This window comes from Trichinella spiralis (genome assembly GCF_000181795.1).
Source record: "Trichinella spiralis strain ISS 195 chromosome Unknown Scfld5, whole genome shotgun sequence".
NCBI lineage: Eukaryota > Metazoa > Nematoda > Enoplea > Trichinellida > Trichinellidae > Trichinella > Trichinella spiralis.
In genome coordinates this window covers 5608239-5629162 of record NW_003526944.1, presented here as the reverse complement: position 1 = coordinate 5629162, position 20924 = coordinate 5608239, and the positions used below count along the sequence as shown (strand labels likewise).

General features: G+C 33.1%; 2 protein-coding genes across 2 annotated transcripts; one reads left to right on the top strand and one right to left on the bottom strand.

Annotated features, from left to right (window-relative positions):
• Positions 1-4494: 4494 nt before the first annotated feature.
• Tsp_09369 (putative thrombospondin type 1 domain protein) lies at positions 4495-17281 on the top strand. The gene is made up of 30 exons (XM_003375744.1): positions 4495-4589; positions 4879-5122; positions 5393-5517; positions 6162-6230; positions 6286-6438; positions 6509-6770; positions 6827-6975; positions 8045-8099; positions 8552-8672; positions 8765-8820; positions 9150-9291; positions 9400-9529; positions 9583-9790; positions 9846-10145; positions 10300-10467; positions 10545-10718; positions 10777-10941; positions 11257-11424; positions 11756-11965; positions 12562-12750; positions 14041-14142; positions 14258-14351; positions 14754-14851; positions 15444-15617; positions 15717-15887; positions 15985-16173; positions 16439-16677; positions 16827-16915; positions 17004-17095; positions 17162-17281. Exons 1-30 carry the CDS (start codon positions 4495-4497, stop codon positions 17279-17281), a joined length of 4551 nt encoding a protein of 1516 aa, XP_003375792.1.
• Positions 17282-18336: 1055 nt separating this feature from the next.
• Positions 18337-20756, bottom strand: Tsp_09368 (putative LSM domain protein). The gene is made up of 7 exons (XM_003375743.1): positions 20693-20756; positions 20557-20576; positions 19526-19657; positions 19200-19224; positions 18840-18931; positions 18509-18636; positions 18337-18430 (listed from the first exon to the last, which is right to left on the bottom strand). Exons 1-7 carry the CDS (start codon positions 20754-20756, stop codon positions 18337-18339), a joined length of 555 nt encoding a protein of 184 aa, XP_003375791.1.
• Between the last annotated feature and the right edge of the window lie 168 nt (positions 20757-20924).

Below are 20924 nucleotides of genomic sequence, written 5' to 3'. Positions count from 1 at the left end.
TGATATTTTTTATTTTCTGTTCTGTAAAAAGAACCCATTCCCACCATCATCTTCATTCTACTGTTTATTTGTTTTATTCGATTCTGTTCTATTTTGCATTATACTGTGTTCAACGTTCATCACTTCTTTTCTCTTTCGATTCACAGAATTTGTTTAGCAAACACAGCCCGGTCTTTGTAGCTTCTAGCTTTTTGCTTTCATTTCTCAGAGTTCATCATCAAGTCAGGTCAACAATTACTCCACCGCACTGTTGCTTTTCACAGATTATTTGACTTATTATTATTTGTTCAAACGGAATTTTCTCATTCTGACAAATTCTTCTTCTCATTACCCGCGTTGCTGTATATGGAGAAGCTTTTTTTTTGCTTTCTTGAATACGATTTAAACAAATACACAGAGAGCCCTAACAATTATTGGAATCATTATTGGTTTGTGAAATAAATTAATTGTTCTTGTTTGAAAATTGAAAAAGCATTTTCATCCAACTCTGTGCTTGTTTTTCGCATTGAGGAAAATTTCAAAAGCCGAAAATTCAAAATCACCAACTTCAATGCAGGAAGCAACGAAGTTTATGTTCTTTTTTTTTTAAAGAAAAACAGCCAAACTTTATAACCGGAGGTGTAGATGATGTTTGTGAAGGCGGAATGCACTGATACACAATCGGCTAAATGATAAGCAAATTAGCAAATAACGTGCTCATCACTGGAAGATGCAACTTGACATCCTGGTAAATGACACAGCCTCGTCAACATTTTACAATGAATGAAATTCTTTGACAAAGAAGAAAGAAAATTTTGTCAAAAGGAAATTTCATACGCATGCAACTACTGATAAGCAATTTTTTCGCTGCTTTCCATTCTTATCACTTGCCGTCTTCTGATTCCATGAAATTATTTATAATTTGAAATGAAAACAAATATTTAGCCTAAAAATTAATATTTCTTCATTTCCCTTCAATTTGATGCAGATATGATGTGTGTTTGTGTTCTATAGATGGGATGTCAGTCAAACTGAAAACAAAAAAGCTTCAAGCTTGTATTGGAAATCAATACGCCTGGCGCATGCAGTTAGTTGATTTAGGTGTGCAATTTGTCCAATCTCGAGCGAATTATATACATGTTATGGCATTCAAAGATAATTGATGTACGCATATGCGAAAATTTACTTCTTCTTGCCACTTGTGAACGTTATTGAATAATGTGAACAATGTTGCAGTGGAGTACTGGCAGGTGTGCTTATTGTTTTACGAGACTGCATCGTAAAAAATGAAGACAACTTGGGTCATTGAAGTGACCAGTGGTTGCCAATTGTTTATCACTATTCTAGCAGTTGTTAGTTGTTCAGATGATGAGTTTTTACAGTAGCTGAAGATCTCCTCTAATGGAAAGCGCATGCAGAATGCGGAGACGATTTAGGAAAGAACAATCATTAATGGCCTTCGTATGGTTCACTAGCTTTGTTGACCATTAATTTCTTTTCCAATAGTCTGCTAGGACTCGGTCGGCTTGTCAAGGCCAGCTACTTGTACAACTGTTCTATTATTACTGTTATTATTATCGTTATCATTCTATTACTATTGCTGCAGAGGTTAGATCCAATATTCGCAGGCCTTACAGAGATTTGTGTCTACTTCTTTTTTATTTCAAGTTTTGCTTTCCATTTACATGACAAAATATGAGCGGAATAATAATAAAATATATGATAATAATAAATTCTCCTTTTCATTTTATTCTGAAAATGTAGATCTGTTTAAATTTTAGGGGAAATTTTATTTTATCCAACGTGATGCTATTCTTGAACGAACGTATTGATTTGCATAGCTAGCAGAGCGTAATTTTCCTTGTCTCACAGGACGGAAAATGGGCATGTTTCTTCTGATGTTGCCTGAAGTGCTTTTTCAAATAATGATTTTCTCCAGTTGTAATTATTTGTTCAGTCGAAAGCCATAAAAGTGCAAATTTTTCAACTAGCTAGCTGTCGAGTAACTCTTCATAAAAAAACAAGATACGCTTTTTCTCAGTTTGTGTTAGTTGCATTTACTTTTTACGATTCAAAAACTGCAACTGCTTTAAGTAAATATACATAAATAAACTGTAACTGCATATACATGCATGTACTTATATTTATATTTATTTTATTTGAACAATTGTTATAAGCATTGCACAAATACATCCATATGACAGATAATTAGCTGTGTTTCAAGTATCATGTGCACTGCTTTTTAGATGGAATTACTTTAAATTAAGAAATGGAAAATAACAATAATAACAGTTGATCTAGATTATGAGAGTGATTTAAAAACAACAACATGTGCATTCTTTTTACAAGAGTATACTGAAAAATATTAGAAAATTTGAATGAGGAATAGATTCATTTAAATATAAATATTCTAATAAAACGTATATTAAATTGTATATTGTAAACTTTTGTAGTTTATTTCCACTAAAGTACAGTTGGAACCTTCTAAGATTTATAGAAGTTTAGCTCAGGGTGGTTGCCCAATTTTAATTATTCATAGTGTGGCACTTTTCATTGAGCAGACGTAAAACCAACCTAGCGGCCATCGGCACATTTTTCCATCAAAATTTAGCAGCATCACTTTGACTGTGGATACTTTTTTTTCTCATTTTCATAGTTTGATTTTTTACGAATGCATTTTTAGCAGAAAAGCAATTTTTTCCAAACCGCAACTTAAATTGCGCAATCATTCGATCTGTTCATAATAAAAAAATGTTGACTACTTTGAGGGTGATGAAGAGCACGCACACGAACACCAATAAAAAGTGCAAGATGCAAAAATATATTTTTAGAGTGTAATTTATTATTAATATTTTTATTTTTGCTGCATAATGGAAGTGGTATCTGTTGCATTTTTCCAAAACTGAAAAAAAGAAGGATTTGACACTTTTTTGTTTCTTTTTTTGGTTATATCAAAATTGCCTTCAATGTGGAAAATGTTCCTAACAGATTTATGATGACGAATAGCAAACAATATGTTAAATGTCGGTTGAAACGTGAAACAGATATCGACATTCTTTCTGCTAAACGCTCATTTACATTTGTAAATGAATCTGCTTTGAATTGTTTGAAAGATGATCACATTTTATATGAGATTCTGTTCGTTCAGTTGTGGGTCAAATATTACATACCGCAAAATTGAGCCTTTGTTGTATTGATATTCATTGCATTTAATAATTAATATTTATACGCCCATACGCACACACAAACAAATATATATATGTATATATTATAAATATTTTTTTATTAAAAAATTTCTCGTTGCTCTATCCAAAATTCACAACACTGACAAACAAGGAACAATTGTATTCCTTTATTGCCGACCTTGAGATGTCAATTGTCGAATACCGGCTCGTTTACGGTCCAGTAATTGGTATTGTTGATGACAGAAAAGGGTGGCCATTAGCAGTAAAAGCGGATTAAAGCAATTTTTGATGAAAATTTTTTTTATTACTACTACTAATACTACTACTACTACTGTTACTAATAACAATATTAATGATGATGATGATGATGATCAGTTTGGAATGAAAAAAAGAAATTTTTGCTCATCATTATTAATGACTATTTATTTGAATTTTCATTTTCACTTGCTACTTTTGCAACATGCCCTTCCTCATTTTCTTATTGTTTATTTTAGTCAAATGCATCTTTAATTACTTCCAATTCGTAAAAATGTTAATTGATTGAACAATATTACGCATATATATACATATATTATTAAACTCTATTTGTGCGTGTGTGTTTGTGTGTGCGCGTATGATATGTAAAGCAAAAGCTTAAACGGTAATAAAAGTCGACATAGCGTGACAACATTGCATTCCAGTGACAATTATCGAAAATTAAAATCAGCCCATTCCATAAAGGATGTGTGTCATTTGATCGATTGCGTGGCAGTAGTGGAAAATTAATTGTATTTTGTGAAAATTTATTTTTATCCCCTTAACAACCTCAATGCCAACCACTGAGCTTGAGAAATGGCCTGAAAATGAGAATTTGCCATTTTTATTTTGACTTGACTATTTCTTTGCTCTTAATGCTTGCTGGAAAAATTTTACACCGATCATCTTTCACACAGCAAACAACTATACATCATCACAAACATCTCTACCACAATCGTTGTTGAAATTTTTTTGTTCTTTTGCAGAAAAACAGAAAAGGAAACTAATGCAATATATTGAAACAAATGGAATGTAGATATATTATAAAGAGGATAAAATTGGAATAAAAAAAATTAATAATGAAACATTTTGAAAAATGTTTTTCAGTGGACGTTGTCTTTCAGTCTTATTTGTCATATATATAATGTTATATTAAGCATTTCATGATATAAGTGGAAAGTTCAAATAAAATTGATTTCAGAAAATTTTATTATTCTATGAATTTTACCACGATTTGAAAGATGTTTATTTGTTTATTTATTTTTTACCATTTCTGCTTGAGAAAGAACGTAGTAATTCCAGTATTTTAAAATTTATGATCTTGTGCAGTGCTGCAGCAGTTGAGGCAGGGGTGTTTTTTTTGAAGAGAAATTCACACGGTTCCTTGCACCTCTTGCGCAGTTGGAAAAAGTAAAATAGAAAAAGCAACTGCGCATTCATTTAAAACACCTTCAAGCGCTGCCAGTGACAAATTTCACTTTTAGTTTATCATTATTTTGATAAATTTGATTTATTTATGTTTATTTATTTATTTATTTCTGATTTTCATTAGTGGCATGAACAAATGTTTTTCTTAAACTTTTGAACACTATTATTTTTTAATTCATGCAATTGCATATGATTCTTTTATTTTTCTCATAGATTGGTCTGATAGCAAGCAGCGAAAATACAATTCTACTGATAAAATTAATAATAATAGCACGCACGATGTCACTAACACTGCCAAAAAAAATGCAACTAGCCAAGCTGAAAACTGCTCGGAAAAACTGTCTCGACATCTCAACTGCCCATTTTCAACATGTGAAAAGAAAAATTCTTCTGCCCGTTACAAACGTTCCTATTCCCGTGAATATTTTGTTGAACTGCTCGTTGTGGCCGACGCCCGGATGCGCCTCTACCACAGACACAACTTGGAAAATTACATATTAACATTAATATCCTTGGTAATCAGCAAGAATTATTTTTAAAAAATGTTTTTTTTAATTTTAATAATTATAATGTTCCTCAGGTCGCCACAGTGTATCGGCATCCTAGTTTGGAAGCGTCGCTCAGTATCAATTTGGTTCGATTGCTTATAGTCGACTTTGAGAATGTAATACTGTGTATAATGTAAAATTGCGTAGCAAACGGACGAAACATTGTTGAACTGTTTGAAAAATGCCAACTAAGTACATAGTTGAATAAAAATATAATTTTTTTCCTTTACTTTGTAGGCTGGACCCCGAGTCAGCGATAACGCCCAAGAGACGTTACGTGAATTCTGCCGTTGGCAACAAACTATGAATGATCCAGATGATGACAGTTTAAATCATCACGACGTGGCAGTTTTGTTGACTAGGTAAATTTAATTGTAATTACTATTTCTAATATATATATATATGTATTATATATATTATTACTTTCACTTGTACTAATGATTAAACATTGATGTCATCTGTTTAACAGTTGTTGAATTGCCTGTCAGAAAAGCTGTCATTTCATTTAGCCTGAATTCTCTTTTACAACGCAGATTGTACATTATTCTTATTGTCATATGTGAACGTTTATAATTGATTTTCTGTTTTAAAATTTACAATTAAACTACATAATAACAAGTAATGAATAATTGATAATCAAAATTAAAATGACAATTAAAATCGTTTTCTAAAATGAAATTTCTTGAAAATCTTACAAATTAAAGTATGATAACAGTGGCAACTTTGTTTGATTGTATAAATGTATATCTATCTATGGATATTTTTCTTCTCAAATCTTACAATTCATATTTTATGATATTAGAGATTTTTTGAATTGATAATATTGATTTTTTGTTAATCATTTCTTAACGAAAAATTTTTTACTTTTTACTTAGACATGACATTTGCCGTATGCCAGGAAAATGCGATACACTGGGTAAATTGGTCGAATATGGGAAGTTTTGTTATGGTTCATTCGCATGTTTATAGGATTGGCAGAGTTGGGTACAATGTGTGATCCTTACAGAAGTTGTGCAATAATTGAAGACAATGGCTTGAGTGCCGCATTCACCATTGCTCATGAGCTTGGTCACATGTAAGCGCATTTAAGAAAATTAATAATAAATGCGGAAAATTGATACTGTTATCAGATTCAACGTTCCACATGATGATGAGAAAAAATGCGCACAGTTCATGACATTGAACAAAGAGAATTATCACATTATGGCGCCGACGTTGGAATTCAACACTCATCCATGGTCTTGGTCACCATGTTCGACGGCTCTTCTGAACAAATTTCTTGAGTAAACACAACAATGATGATCCTAATAATAATAATAATAATAATAACATTTGTTTGCATTTCTTTGCTAGAAGTGGTCAAGTACATTGCATGTTGGACAAGCCAGTTCAGCAGAAATATACAGAACGTTTGACCACTAACCCGGCTCCTGGTCTCACGTTCGACGCTGATCAGCAATGTCGTTTTGTTTTTGGGCCCACGTCCAACTTGTGTCCGTATATGCCTACGTGTAAGAGATTGTGGTGCACTACTGTCTATGGTTTCGGTCACAGTGTTGGCTGCCGTACGCAACACATGCCTTGGGCTGATGGAACGCCTTGTGGTCATGAAAGGGTATTTTAATGCATTGTTTTATTGTATTATTTTATGATTTATTTTCATTATTCAAGTGGTGTTATCGAGGCGACTGTGTTGGTATTGCACCAGAACACATGACTGCGGTCGACGGAGCCTGGGGGGAGTGGAAAGCTTGGAGTGAGTGTTCCAGAACTTGTGGCGGTGGTATAAAAAGGGCTCGTCGAGAATGTGATAGTCCGAGGTAAATATTATCACATTACAAATTTAGAAAACCATATTCATGGAATTCTTTAATTTTGTCATAATTTATTTATTTATTTTTGCTCAGGCCTGCCAACGGTGGCAAGTATTGCGTAGGTGAACGAGTTCGATTTCGCTCGTGCAACACACAAGTAAGAGGCTTTACAATAAAGTCAATTTTGTTTCAAATTCAAATTAAGTATCAAAGTATCTTATCACAAGTGAAATTTTGAGTATGAAAAATCATAAGTACAGTACTCATATTTGCACCGTAACATTATGCAGCAATTCATCCTGACAAAAGAAGAAAACTTTAAAAATTTCTAATTATTTTTTAATAAAAGAATATTGTGATTTTTTTATTATAAAAATGAAGATTCCTTGTTGAAGAATGGGAAAAAAGAAAAGATAAGCGAAAATACTCATTTATTAGTATTTATTATTCATATGTTAGGATTGCGTGTTTAGTTTAAATTTAAGATTATTTACAATATAATAACTATATATGACGCAAACTTTCAAAAGTTGAGAATTTGAAATCATGTGAAGGTTTGACTGTTTATTTGTCATAAGTTATACATTATACAATGGCAATAGTGATCAATTAACTTTTTACCAAATGCTACGGACACTTTTTATTATTTTTTATTCCACACTTAAATTATGTTCTTGTTGTTTTTTCTCAGCTTAGAATGTGATAATTATTTTTTCATTCATTATTTATTGAGTACATTTTATAAACATTTCCCATAATCATTAATGTAATATTTGATAATAGTAATGACCATTATAATGGAATTTATACGTTATCAAAATAGTTGGTAATAGTTATCAGAAAAAGCAAATTAAAAGGAAATTTTCGAATAAATTTTATTTTTTCTCTTCCTTTAACTTATTTGGCACTTTGTCATTTTATTTCATTGATGTTTTTTTAAGGAAAATTTATTAAAAATTTTCTACTTTGTGGTTTTTATTTATTTTTCAATTTGAATAAAATAATGAATATTCTTTTGGCTCGTTATAACAATATTAACTTTCATAGGTGAAATAATATTATTCTGTATTTACAGGAATGTCCTATTGATTCTCCAGATTTTCGTGAAGTTCAATGTTCAGAATTTAACGGTAAGCCGGTTGGCATATATGGTCTTTCTTCAGATGTCAAATGGGTTCCAAAATACAACGGCAGTAAGCAATTTATTTAAATCTACTTACTATTATAATGATTATTATTTTGTTTGAAAACAGTTGTGGCCACTGATCGATGCAAATTGTACTGTCGAGTTTCTAGCAGTGCCGCATTTTATTTGCTCAAAGACAAAGTTGTGGACGGCACGCCATGTGGACGATATACCGACGACATATGCGTTGACGGTATTTGCCGGGTAAAATTACCATGGCCACCTGTTCTGCTCTTTGGCTTTTTCATTTCTTGAAATTGTTTCGATAAAATCAAATTTATTGCACGATTTCTATTTAAATTTATTCATAAAATTGTTCATTATTGGAAATTGAATGATTAAAAAAATACAGTAGTATGCGTTTTAAGAAAATTTCGTTTTATTCCTTTTTTATAGAAAGCCGGTTGCGACAATCGACTGGGTTCACAGTTGAAGCGTGACGATTGTGGGGTATGCGGTGGAGATGGTACAACTTGCCGCAAAGTGTCTGGTGTCTACAATGAAGTGCCACAGTATGGTAAGTTTAGATGATGAAAAATCCAAATTTGAAAAATATTTGCATTTTAAAGAAAATGGAAAAATAAAACAACTATTTTATTTTAATTTCAGGTTACAATTTTGTGATGAAGATACCCATTGGCGCTAGTAATATCGATATAAGACAGGTAGCTTGGAATGGGAAAATGGAAGATGATAATTATTTAGGCAAGATTGTTTTCCATTCGTTGGATTTGTATAATTTTTTGAAAATATTTTTATTCCATTTAAGCACTGAGAAATTCAAAAGGTGATTATCTGCTTAATGGGCAATTTCAAGTAAGCGTTTATTTCAAAGAAATTCAAGTGCAAGGCACTGTTATCGAATACAGCGGTTCAGATAGCCCTGTTGAACGAATCAACACTTCTCGGCCAATTATGGAAGAGCTTTTTTTGCATGTAAATATTAAAATTATTGAATAATTTTTTTTTGAATTTGCTTATTTTATACTTTCAGGTTCTCAGTGTAGGAAATTTGCACAGTCCGGACATTCGTTACAACTATTCTATACCAAATAATGTTGGCAACGTGCAGACGGTGTCGAATTTTTTGTGGAGAATGACCGACGAATGGACTGATTGTTCCAGTGAATGCCATGGTAAATGATGCACAGCTTTTAATTTTTTTAGTTTTCATCTTTTGAATTTTTAGCATTTTTGAGTAATAAATTGTAATTCTTATTAGTTGATCATTGATCAAAATTTAGGAGAACAGGACCTTAAAATTGTATGTTCGAGTGTTCACAACGAAGAGCAAATTGTCGACGACCGCTATTGTGAACGTATGAAAAAGCCATATCGTGTAATGCGCGTCTGCAATTTGCATTGTCAAATAAGGTAAGCAGTGTCTGTGAAATTTCTTTTAAACTGTTTGTGCTTTCCATCAACAGTTGGGAACAAGAGCCGCTGTCTGATTGTTCAGCAGTCTGCGGGGAAGGTGAACAAGTGATGCGAGTGTTGTGCGTCCGGAAGATGTCCGATCAAACGGTTTATCCGGTGGATAATTCACTTTGCCGTGATTTGGAAAAGCCTTCAGACCGAAGACCGTGTTACAAAGATTGCGCCGGGCGTCGTTGGACCCACAGCGATTGGCAGCCAGTAAAAGGTTTGCTATTTTATCAAAATTGCATACTAATTGTTGTTGTTATTGAAGTGTTCGGTCAGTTGTGGAGGTGGAACGCAGAGGCGACAAGCATTTTGTGTAGATTCGAATAACAATGTGATCGATGACCGCTATTGTGAAAATGTGATCAACGACATCACAGAACAGCCGTGCAACATGGAACCATGCCCAAATTGGTCATACGGTGATTGGATGCAGGTAATTTTTTCAAGTTTCATTTTGCAATTCATTGCAACTGACATGATGCACGTGCTGAAACAGTGTTCGGCATCTTGTGACGGAGGAATACAGTCCCGACATGCGGTTTGTTTGGATGCAACCGGACGTGAGGTAGATTCAATTTTATGTGATCATAGTGAAAAATTGGTCATTCAAAAGTGTAATGAACACACTTGTACGCACTGGAAATTTGGTCCTTGGTCTGAAGTCAGTGAAATTTTATATTTGGTAATTATCCGTTTGTTTATTCATTTATCGTTTAAAGTGTTCCAAAACATGTGGCGATGGTATTGCTGTTCGAGCTGCTTGGTGCGTTGATAGTAAAGGCGTCACGCTGGATGAATTGAAATGTCCGAAAGAGCAGAAAATTATCAGCAAATCATGTCAACATTTGACTGCTTGTCCAAAATGGAAGCTCAGCGAATGGTCACCAGTAAGTTTGGAATATTTTTTTGTGTTTTATTCACTGTATTCACTTATTTATTGTTCATTTAATCTTTTCTATTCCAGTGCTCTCGCACATGTATGGATGGATGGCGCACACGTCGAGTTCACTGTGTCGATGGTAATGATCAGCCGCTCGATTCGAAATATTGCGCTGATCCGCATCAATCTCATCCGCCTACTCATCAGCCGTGCAATCTTGGTCAGTGTCCATTCTGGAGACGTCAACAATGGGGGCCGGTGAGCGACAGATTGTCTGGCTTTGAGCAAACTTTTATGAAATTTATCTTAATGTCAGTGTTCTGTAACTTGTGGTGTTGGAGTCCAGCAGCGTGCTGTGGAATGTGTTTACAAAGATGAAGTGGTCGACACAGGCTATTGTCGCGATATAGCACAGCCGGATCGTCATCGTTCCTGTGAATTAATACCATGCCCTGAATGGGAAGTTAGTCCTTGGGAACAGGTATGTCAGTTTTTATTTCTTAAGTTATTCTAGCAAAAAGTAAAATTAGTTGAAACAGACAGCTGCTGTTAATGATGAAATTCATAAAGATCGTATTTTATTACAATCTTATGATACTTTATTCAAATAGTGTTCTGTAACTTGTGGTACTGGCTATCAACAACGATCTGTGCAATGTATATATCAGGAAAATCGTATGCCAGCAGAATCTGGAGCCTGTGTGGAATCGAAAAGACCGAAAGTCATAAGAACGGTATATTGGTTGGGGTTGGGGTAAAAATAATAAATATCTCTTTTATTTGTATTTCATTTCAGTGCACAAAAGCTCCCTGTCCGGACAAAGGTTACGATTCAAAGGCGAGTAGCTCTCGGCAACACCCCGCAAATGTGCTCACATCGAATCAAATATTTCGAACTACAATTTTCACCCAAGTTTCAGACGGTCAAAGTCCAACTAAATGGGAAACCGGAAGCTGGACTGATGTAAATCCCGGCAATTTTTTTTTTGCTCATTTGTTCATATAAAAAGAATTACCACTTGCTTGTTATTATAAATTTAATTTAAATATGCTAATGCGTTCTCTTCAGTGTTCTGCGATCTGTGGTCTAGGCAGAAGGTCTCGTTTGGTTGCCTGCCGTGATATGTTTGGACGCTTTTTGCCAGACCAGTATTGCAATCATTTGCAACCTCCGGCTAGAGAAGAAGCATGCGAGTCGACAGCTCATTGTGGAAATTGGAAAACGGGCCCTTGGCAATCGGTACTAAATCTGATCTAAATTTTTTTTATTTGTTTATTAATTTTTGTTTTTTCAGTGTTCTGAATTGTGTGGAGTGAATGTGAAAACTTATCGACAAGTTGTATGTGTTTCACCGCAAACAGACGATCATCTTGAAGAAGCTGACTGTGATGTCAGGAAGAAACCGTCCAACGAAAGAAGTTGCAACTTACCACCTTGCGGTCAAAGTTCACCGTCTGAGATCGATAATGAAAAATACGAATGGAGGGTCGGTGATTGGAGTGAAGTAAGATGCTGATTTATTTCATTTTATTTATTAATAATATTTCAGCAATAATGATAATTTTCATAATTACAAGAAATAAGCTCAAGATATGTATATTTATTGAATGAAATGAAAGGCATTTCCTTATTATATTTTCCGTTAGTTGGAATTGGAATTTTGCGACTAATTTTGAAGTTTCAGTTTGCACCAAGTTGATATTTGAAAAAGTCACTCAAATAATTATCATCTATAATGAAAATTCATCATTCAGTTGCAAATATTTTGTTACAAAATTGCTTTTGCTATTCAAAAAATTATTTAATAATCTAATCAGATAATTAAATGACAAAATGGGATAAAATGAAAATTTCAATTCTAATTTGCAGTTGCAGTGATGATATTTTGAAACTTTTGTCAAAAAGATTGTTGTTTGCCCTTTTCATGATTTTCAAGCTTTTACGTTAAAATGTGAATGCATAATAGAATAATGTTTACCAATTTTGTTGTTCGTTTATTTATTTATTTATTTATTCGATAAAAATAGAGCATTTTAATTGCTTATTGAGATATTTTAATTGCTTCTTGTTTACAATCAGTCAAAATTTCATCTTGTTCAGTGTTCTCGATCCTGTGGTGGTGGTCAACAGCAACGATTGGTTCAGTGTGTCCAAGCAATCGTATTATCTGAACCAGTGGAAAATTCTGCTAGTTGTTCAAGCTCGAATCGGCCAAATTCCATTCGACTGTGCAATACACAACCCTGCACCACTAGCCGTGGCAAGTGGCGTCCGTTGCAATGGTCAGCGGTAGGTGGTTGATTCTGTCCGCCACCCATTATTTTAATGTTAATTCTGTTTCATTTTTTTCTTTTTAATACTATTAATTTTTACTATTAATTTAATTTCATTACAAACACTGTTATTTTATACACAGCGCGTGAATCACTCCTAAAACTACACTAGCCATCGTACACTGCGTATGCGTTTTTTCAGTACGGTTTTTTAAGCTTTATTCAATTATTTAATGCATTTGTTTTATTTATTAATTAACTTCATTTCATTTCACTTTACTGCTGTATTTTATTTTAAAAACATCCTCAACTGATGATCGTCGGTTTTTATATTGTGACTCATGATCCTTCTTTTTCAAACTTGGAAGGCGCCTAAATTTGTAATTTATAAAAGTTACACGTAAATAATTTTCTTTTATCCAAATCTTTTCTGCTGAATTATCATATTTCATTTATTGTAGTGACGTCAATTGCAAATTCACTTGAGACTGCTTGTCTGCCCACTTGAGACTTTTACCAGTTACACAATTTTTACATTTATCTTCTTGTTTATTTTCTTTCTTTGTTAACTTTTCAAACATCAAACCAGTCAGTTTTTGCTCATGCTGTGGCTTTTGGCTCTTCGGTGCACGTTCACTTTTGTGTTAGCGTTGCTTACAGTCGATTAAAATAATTGAGTCGGAACTTTTTTTCGAAATTTCTACATATCAGATATTAATAAATTAAGAATACTGACCACTAGTGCTCAACATGATCAATTGACTAATATACAGATATATAGATTCATACAGACACGCATACACGCACACGCACATACACATCCACAGCCAGATTCAGACACAAATGTACGTGATAAATAGCAAAAGAAAAGTTTATTTCTGTTCAAAGCAGTCATAAAAAAGAATCAATAATACTACACACAGTAGTGGTATACAAGAATTGTAGCGAAATTGTTATTAATTTAAAAATAAAAATTTTTCCTCGTATCCACGCTCGATAAGTTTTTTTTAATTTGTACTTGACTTTCTGCTTTTGTAACTACAGTCAGTTGTTATTGGCGGTGTTTTGGTTTTATGTTGTTCTTTTTTGTTAAATTGCATATTTACTTTTTTGCGAAAGGATGCTCGTTTGTGTGTTCATTGACAGTGATTGATGAAATTTCACTGAATTTCATGTTGACGTCAAAAATGCACTCTATGTGTTGTTTGACTGGAATTTATTTCCATTTATTTATTAGTGTTCGTCAACTTGCGGGCGTGGCTACAGACGACGCCAGGTACATTGTGTCGATGCAGATACGTTACAGCTGCTTGATGACAATCACTGTGATCCGCTTGACAAACCACTTCCGGTTCACAGATGTCGCATGCGTGCTTGTCCACGATGGAGAACCAGCAAATGGTCACCGGTAAGTTGCTGTCTGACTTTCAGAAGAAGCTTTATTATTTTAATTATTTCTTACTGGTTTACTTTCTCGAATAATTTATTAACTTACGGGAGCATGTTTTTGTGAAATTGTTCAGAACGGTGGTTCTCAGACTTTTCTGGGCTGCGACCCACTTTTGAAAACGGTAATTTTTCGCGCGACTCACCTGCTTACAGTGCATATTCTAAAAGGTAAGAGGGGTTAAATAAAAAAAAAGATTAGTTTTAATACTTTACATTTTTTAATGAAGAAGCCTAATTATAATGTATAAGTTTATTTGTCAAATGCATAATGAGGTGTATGCGAACAGTGGGCTTGTTTTCTGTTTTGACCGATGACTTCTTCGACGTCCACACTAAGACGTGTTAGTTTTAGTCGCAAGATGTTGGATAATTGTAGCTTATTTCTAAATTTTTGCTTTTAATTCTATTCATTGCTGAAAATCCAATTTCGCACAAATAGGAAGTAGTAATAAAAGGAAGTAGCACTTTTAATGCTGCGGTGGAAAGAGTTGGACATATGTTGGATGACTGATAGCTAAAACTGTGTTAATGTTTTACGATCAAAATTGACTTTAAACGAAGAATCTTCAGACAAATTGATTAATTCTCCATCTGCTTTTGTGGATATGGCGGAACGGACAACATCTGCGTGCTGTGAGAAGGCGGACAGAAATAGTGATGATTATCAGGTTATCAGTAACTGAATCACAACTTAGTTGTTCACCCGACAATTTTTGATGAGTAAAACTAAAAACTACTCCCGTATTTTAATATTTTACGCGACCCACACTTTGGGAATTACTAGTTTAGAACAATATGTAATGCGGCATGTAAAAAGAAACTTGAAACATGCAATAAATAATACTTCACGAGCATGAACATTTTCGTACCTTTTTTGCTGCAACTTGTGAGCATAGTTTGGTTTAAATTTTCCAAATGCATGTTTTTTGATTGTAAAATTAAAAACTTTTTTCTGGGAATGATTAATAAGTAATGCATTGGTCGCATTGTGAAATGAGCAAAATGAATTTGACAATTTATAAATGAAACTGCTTCGTTTTGCACAGATTTATCATTGTTAAATTTTTCTTTCTCTAGTTAAGCAGAATTTTACTAAGCTGTGTATTTATTTAATAGAATTATTTCACTATAGCTCAGAAGATGTAAAACATCATAAAAATGTGAATGGGTTTTTGATTAATTATTTGTTATTTGCTATTGTGAAATAATCTGCATTTCTGATTTTTGAATAATTTCACAATTTCCAAATTTTCATTTCAGTGCTCCGTTACATGTGGCGAAGGCGTACGTACCAGAAAGCTGAACTGTGTCGTCGGTCGACACCATTTGCTTCCAGATACAGATTGTCAGGCGTCTCTAAAACCGGATACTGTAGCCAAATGCTTTCTCAAAGAATGTCCCAAATATAGATGGCTTGTCAGCGATTGGTCAAAAGTTGGTCGTTGTTTCAAATTTTCTATTTATTATTGTTTCAATACCTTTTTTTTACAAAAACACATTTGTTTAAACAGGAAAAAATCTTTTTTTTTGCAGTGTACAAAATTTTGTGGCGAGGAAAAACGTGTGCGTGAAGTGTACTGCGTGAATAATTATAATCAGAGGGCGCCACCGGCTTTGTGCGATGAATCGAACAAACCGTCAGCGGTGCAACTCTGCCTCAACGATCTCTGTCCATATACGTGGGTTCCGGGTCCGTGGTCTACTGTGAGTTTCTTTTCAGTGAAATTATGAAAATTAATTTGTTTTTCTGAATACCAACATTGTAATATTAATTTATTTATTGTTCTTTTTTTAATGACAGTGTTCGAAAACCTGTGGTCAAGGAGAAGAATTTCGTTTGTTATTTTGCGTTAAGAAAGGTTCTGATGCGGGCGGTGCGGAGGTGCCGGCCCATCTTTGCAAAGCTCTTCCTGAGCCAATTACTAAGCGCCAGTGTTTTCACGGTCCTTGCGATAGTAAATATTTTTGGCATCCTGAACCTTGGACGGCGGTAATTGCAAATTTTGCATTGGAGTTTTTTATTTTGCAATTTCCTTTTTTTAAATTAAAAAAAAATATATATATATATATAAACGTGTTTTTACATTGCAGTGTTCAGTGCACTGTGGTTGGGGTATTCAGGAGCGACGTTTGAAGTGCGTGGACAGAAACGGATTGAAAATGGCTAAGGAGTATTGTAGCCTTGAACTGAGACCCAAAAAAAGACGTCGATGCTTTGTCAAAAATTGTAAGCAAACAATTATTATCGACATCAGAAATGGAAAATAAATTTTGTTTGTTTATTTATTGTTGTTGTTATTGTGTTTGTTGAAGGCGAGCCAAGGGATTGTGACGAAGTTCGTGAAACACGCAACGCTACTACTGATGGTCATTATCATGTCTGGGTGTATGGCAATAAAGTGAAAGTATATTGTTATGGAATGGCGAGTTTGCATCCCAAAGAATATCTGACTGTCAACCCTGAAACTAACTTTGCAGAATTTTACGATAAACGGTATTTATCTATTAAAAAATGAGAAATGATTTTATGAAAAGTTGTGGTTATCTATCTATCTATCTATCTATCTATTTTTTTATTTTCATTTTTTGAAACAGGCTACTTTATCCATTTACTTGTCCATACAATGGCATGCGTAATGATAGCTGCCAGTGCGCCGATGAACTAACTCCCAATCCTGGTATGACCAGGTTTCACAAGATTCAAGTCGATTTGCACAACATGAGAGTAAAGCGTAAGTTATGGGCAGATTTTCTTTTTTAATGATATTTTATTTGAAATTTTCTTCTAATTGATGATGATTGATTGGCTTTTGTTTGCAGTGGATGACAAACTTTTCTCCACCACTGAAAGAGGAGGTTTTGTCCCTTACGCTACTGCTGGAGATTGTTACAGCGCTGTCAACTGTCCTCAGGTATACACGAGTTATTTTTAATGACAATGAAGAAAGAAAAACATTGTTATTTTGTTTTTTCTTCAGGGCAGATTTTCCATTGATTTGCGAGGTACAGGCTTTCGGGTGTCACAAAAGACTGCCTGGATGCACGAAGGTCATCGCGCGTTCAGTGAAGTCAAACGAGATACGGTAAGCCAGTTGTGATGCAGGTTCATTTACAATTATTCTTCTGTTTTCTATTGTTTTGGTATATAAATAAATTAAAAAAATATATATGTATATATAGACATAGATAGATATCGATAATTAATAATTGATACGAAATAAATAAAATAAAATCAATTAATTATTTTTTAAGAATTCGGTGTTAGTAATTGGATCCTGCGGTGGATATTGCGGAAAATGTGCACCGCACAAGCGCATCGGTTTGTTAATCGAGACCTTGGTTGAGTCATCGTCAGTGAATAAAATTAACAACAATTCTGACACTCATTAGCGTGCGATAGCTTTTTTCCAGGAAAATCAAAAGAATGACATATCAGACCGTTTACCGTGAAGCGGCGGAGAACAAGCATCAAAAAGGAAAAAACGAATCAAATAAGCATTTTTATAATATACTGGTTTGAACTACGGTCGTTGGTAAAAATCACTGTCCGTCTAGAATTGCCAAAACCATGAACAAACACGCTTTTTTTGGCTTTTTCTCCGCTAAGCTGAACTGGTGTATAGGTGTTGTCCAAAAGAAAGAAAGTATTACCCATATTTTATTTTATGCATAATTATTCATTCTTCTACTCATTTCTGTTGAAAGTGTGACATCTCGGATAACTGTTTTCCTTTATCAAATCATACGCTGAATATTAAGAAATTGTTATTAGCAGGAGATATGACGTATATATATATATATATATAACTATATCGCTTATAATTTGTCTGCATTTATTATCTCTCTTTTCTTTTATTTTGTCTTCCCAAGACATCTTCCAGTGCACTGCTGCTTATATTTGCATTTTTCTTCAATTGTGATTTTAATTTTTCCACTGTCTCACACTGCCAATTGATGATGCGCTTTAATCCTGCCGTTTGAAAAGAAAAAAAAAACCTGCCCTCTCTCTCTCTCTCTCATCACTGTCATCTTTATTCATTCATTCTTAGAGTCAGTCCGTTTGTTTGTTTGTTTCTACTCTTGAATATTTAATAAAATATGTGAACACTGTTCAAGTGAGAAAATATTAAATTGAGCGATAAAAATTTCTGATCTACGCCGTCCATATCGGTGCTAGCGAATGTGCCCTGATATTTTCCAAATCGAGACGCTTATCCAAATCTTCATCAATTTCCCCAACAACTGCTCTGAAAATGTAAATTTTTGAAATTAAAATATACAAAGCGGAATCAAATGTAAACAAAGAACAATTAATATAAACGTACATGTTTTCGCCTCTGATAACATACAAACCCAACGGTACTTGTTCCACGCCATGGTTCATGCTGTACACGCGCTCGTGTGAATCTTCCAAAACCAAATTTATAGTCTGATCAAATCCTTTCATGATTCCCTTAAAATGAAATAAAAATGCTTCAATTTAATAAGTTCAAGTTAACTTTTTAAATTTCAAAACAGTAATATGCATAAACATTTGTTTCATGAAAACGAACGGCAAAAACATAGATTAGCAAAAGAAAGTACAACAACACTGCGCTACCAACTTAAAGTAACAATTTCCGAATATTTTATATTGTTCACAGCGAATTTGCTTACCACGATATGTCTGCCGTCTCCTGTAATTATTGATACCAACTTCTCTAGAAACGGTTCAAGAGCTGCTGCCATTATCGCTGACAAAACAACCGCTAAACATAATACATTATTTAAATAATTCGACACAACAGCGCATGATTGTCAAGAGAAATGTAACTTGAAAATTTAACATCATATAATACTGAAATTGTGATTAGTATGTATAACATTTTTAAATAAAAAAAATATCTACTAAAAATTATTAAATAACTCTCTTTCCCCAAGCAACAAAAAACAATCAGGTATGCAATGTAAAATTATAAATTCATCATAGGCAACTGTTTAAATAACACATAGGCAAAATTATTTTAAATTATTTACTAATTACAACTTTATTCGACATGTACTGCAATTACTTAAATTTTACCTTAATGGACTACAGTATGTTATAAACAACAGCAAGTCCAAATACATTTTTTAACAAGAAAATAAATTAGCATTAGCATTATTTTGAATAATTTTTACAACTTTAATAAAATCTTATAAAGTTCTGTTGATATAACTAATATGACAATATGTTTTTTCATTTTTAATATTTTTTAGTAATTCACATATTGGATTTTCCGATTTCAAATTTCTACTTAAATAAAAATTTCAAATTTAAAGTAAATCAAAATAGCATGGTTCAAAAAGGGCACAATTTTCACATCTTTTTCTCTTTGATCGTTGACAGCGTAATCACATTGGACGCTCATGCCCTTTCCTTTAGACACAAGCCTCGACCGATTTTGTTCGCTTAGCAGTCCCGACAAGAATAACCAATCACACATCGGCCCGAACTACCAATAAGAAATCCTAAAAACGGCATGAACTGCAATTTTTGGAGACCAAACCAATGAAAATTATGAAACCAAAAAGTGCAAGCAAAATTATCAATCTCACAGTGGTGCTTCATTCATAAAATTTATATATATATATATATATTAGTGCGTAAATATTACTGATCTTTTATTTTTTTATTTTCATTTTTTCAACATTGTAAATTACGTTGAAAATTTACATTTATTCTTGAATATCATTTTACTACTTTATCATAGCTGTGCTAACTGTAAGCATTATTTCGTTGTTAGTCAGTTCTTTAACAAATAAAGGGATTTTACGAATTATAAAAAATATAAATGAATTGAATGGACAATTTAGAAGAAAATTCTTTATTTAAAAAGTAGCCAGTTGGCACAGCTTTTATTGATGTTAATTAATACTTTTTACATTCTACAGGAAGAAAAGAAAACTTCATACTTATGAAAAGGCTTGGTTGAACTACAAGCATATTCAGGAAGAAAAAGAGAAACGCAAACAGGTTTTTACATGTTATTATATTTTTCAGTTGAAATTATTCTACATTTTATCTTAAATTGATAACGTATCACCCTATGTACTTTTATAATTGTTAAATGGCTTCACTTTAAAGTTTTTCTGAATTTGAGTAAAATAATTGATAATTATTTTACATTAATAATTTAGTGAGAGTTTATTTTCAGTATATGTTAAGTGTATCTTTTTGCATGTGGCTTTTCAACTTTTTCTTTTAATGATATTTGTATTTTCGGTTGATTTATACTTTAGGAAAAGGAACAAAAACGAAAAAATGTAGAAGCTGCCCGTGAACGTTCAAAACTTTTGAGGAAAGAAAAAATGAAATATATTTATAAGAAGACCCGAAAAGGGCAACCAAAACTTGGATATCAAATAGAGTGGCTTTTGAAAAAAATAGAAAACCAAAATAAAGTTTATTCTACTAACCAAAGAAAGTGAAACGAAGTGAATGCTTACCATATGATGTTATAGTAAAATGTGTATCTCTATAAAAATACAATGTTGTTGTTGTTGTTGTTGTTTTAGCTCTTCGTTTTGAGTGCACATATATTTTGGCTTCATTAATTTATAGTTTATTGAAGTAATGTTGAAGTTTTAGAATTATGAATATGTATGGTTTAGAAAACTGTGAAGCGAAATTGAAAGTGAGCTGTTAATTAAGGTTAATTATAGATTATTGCAAGAGATAATTGTGAATTGTGTTTTTGTTTGTAGATTGAAGCACTTCTT

Excerpts from the sequence above, each read along its gene's own strand:
- Tsp_09368 (XM_003375743.1), bottom strand. The coding sequence starts at position 20,756 with ATGAAGCCAAAATATATGTGCACTCAAAACGAAGAGCTAAAACAACAA. Across the intron at positions 20,577-20,692 it reads ACAACAACAACAACAACATT|CCACTCTATTTGATATCCAA; the intron begins GTATTTTTATAG and ends TTTTTTCAAAAG. Across the intron at positions 18,932-19,199 it reads GTCGAATAAAGTTGTAATTA|CGGTTGTTTTGTCAGCGATA; the intron begins GTAAATAATTTA and ends TATTATGTTTAG.
- Tsp_09369 (XM_003375744.1), top strand. The coding sequence starts at position 4,495 with ATGATCTTGTGCAGTGCTGCAGCAGTTGAGGCAGGGGTGTTTTTTTTG. Across the intron at positions 6,439-6,508 it reads CTTCTGAACAAATTTCTTGA|AAGTGGTCAAGTACATTGCA; the intron begins GTAAACACAACA and ends TTTCTTTGCTAG. Across the intron at positions 14,143-14,257 it reads GAACCAGCAAATGGTCACCG|AACGGTGGTTCTCAGACTTT; the intron begins GTAAGTTGCTGT and ends GAAATTGTTCAG.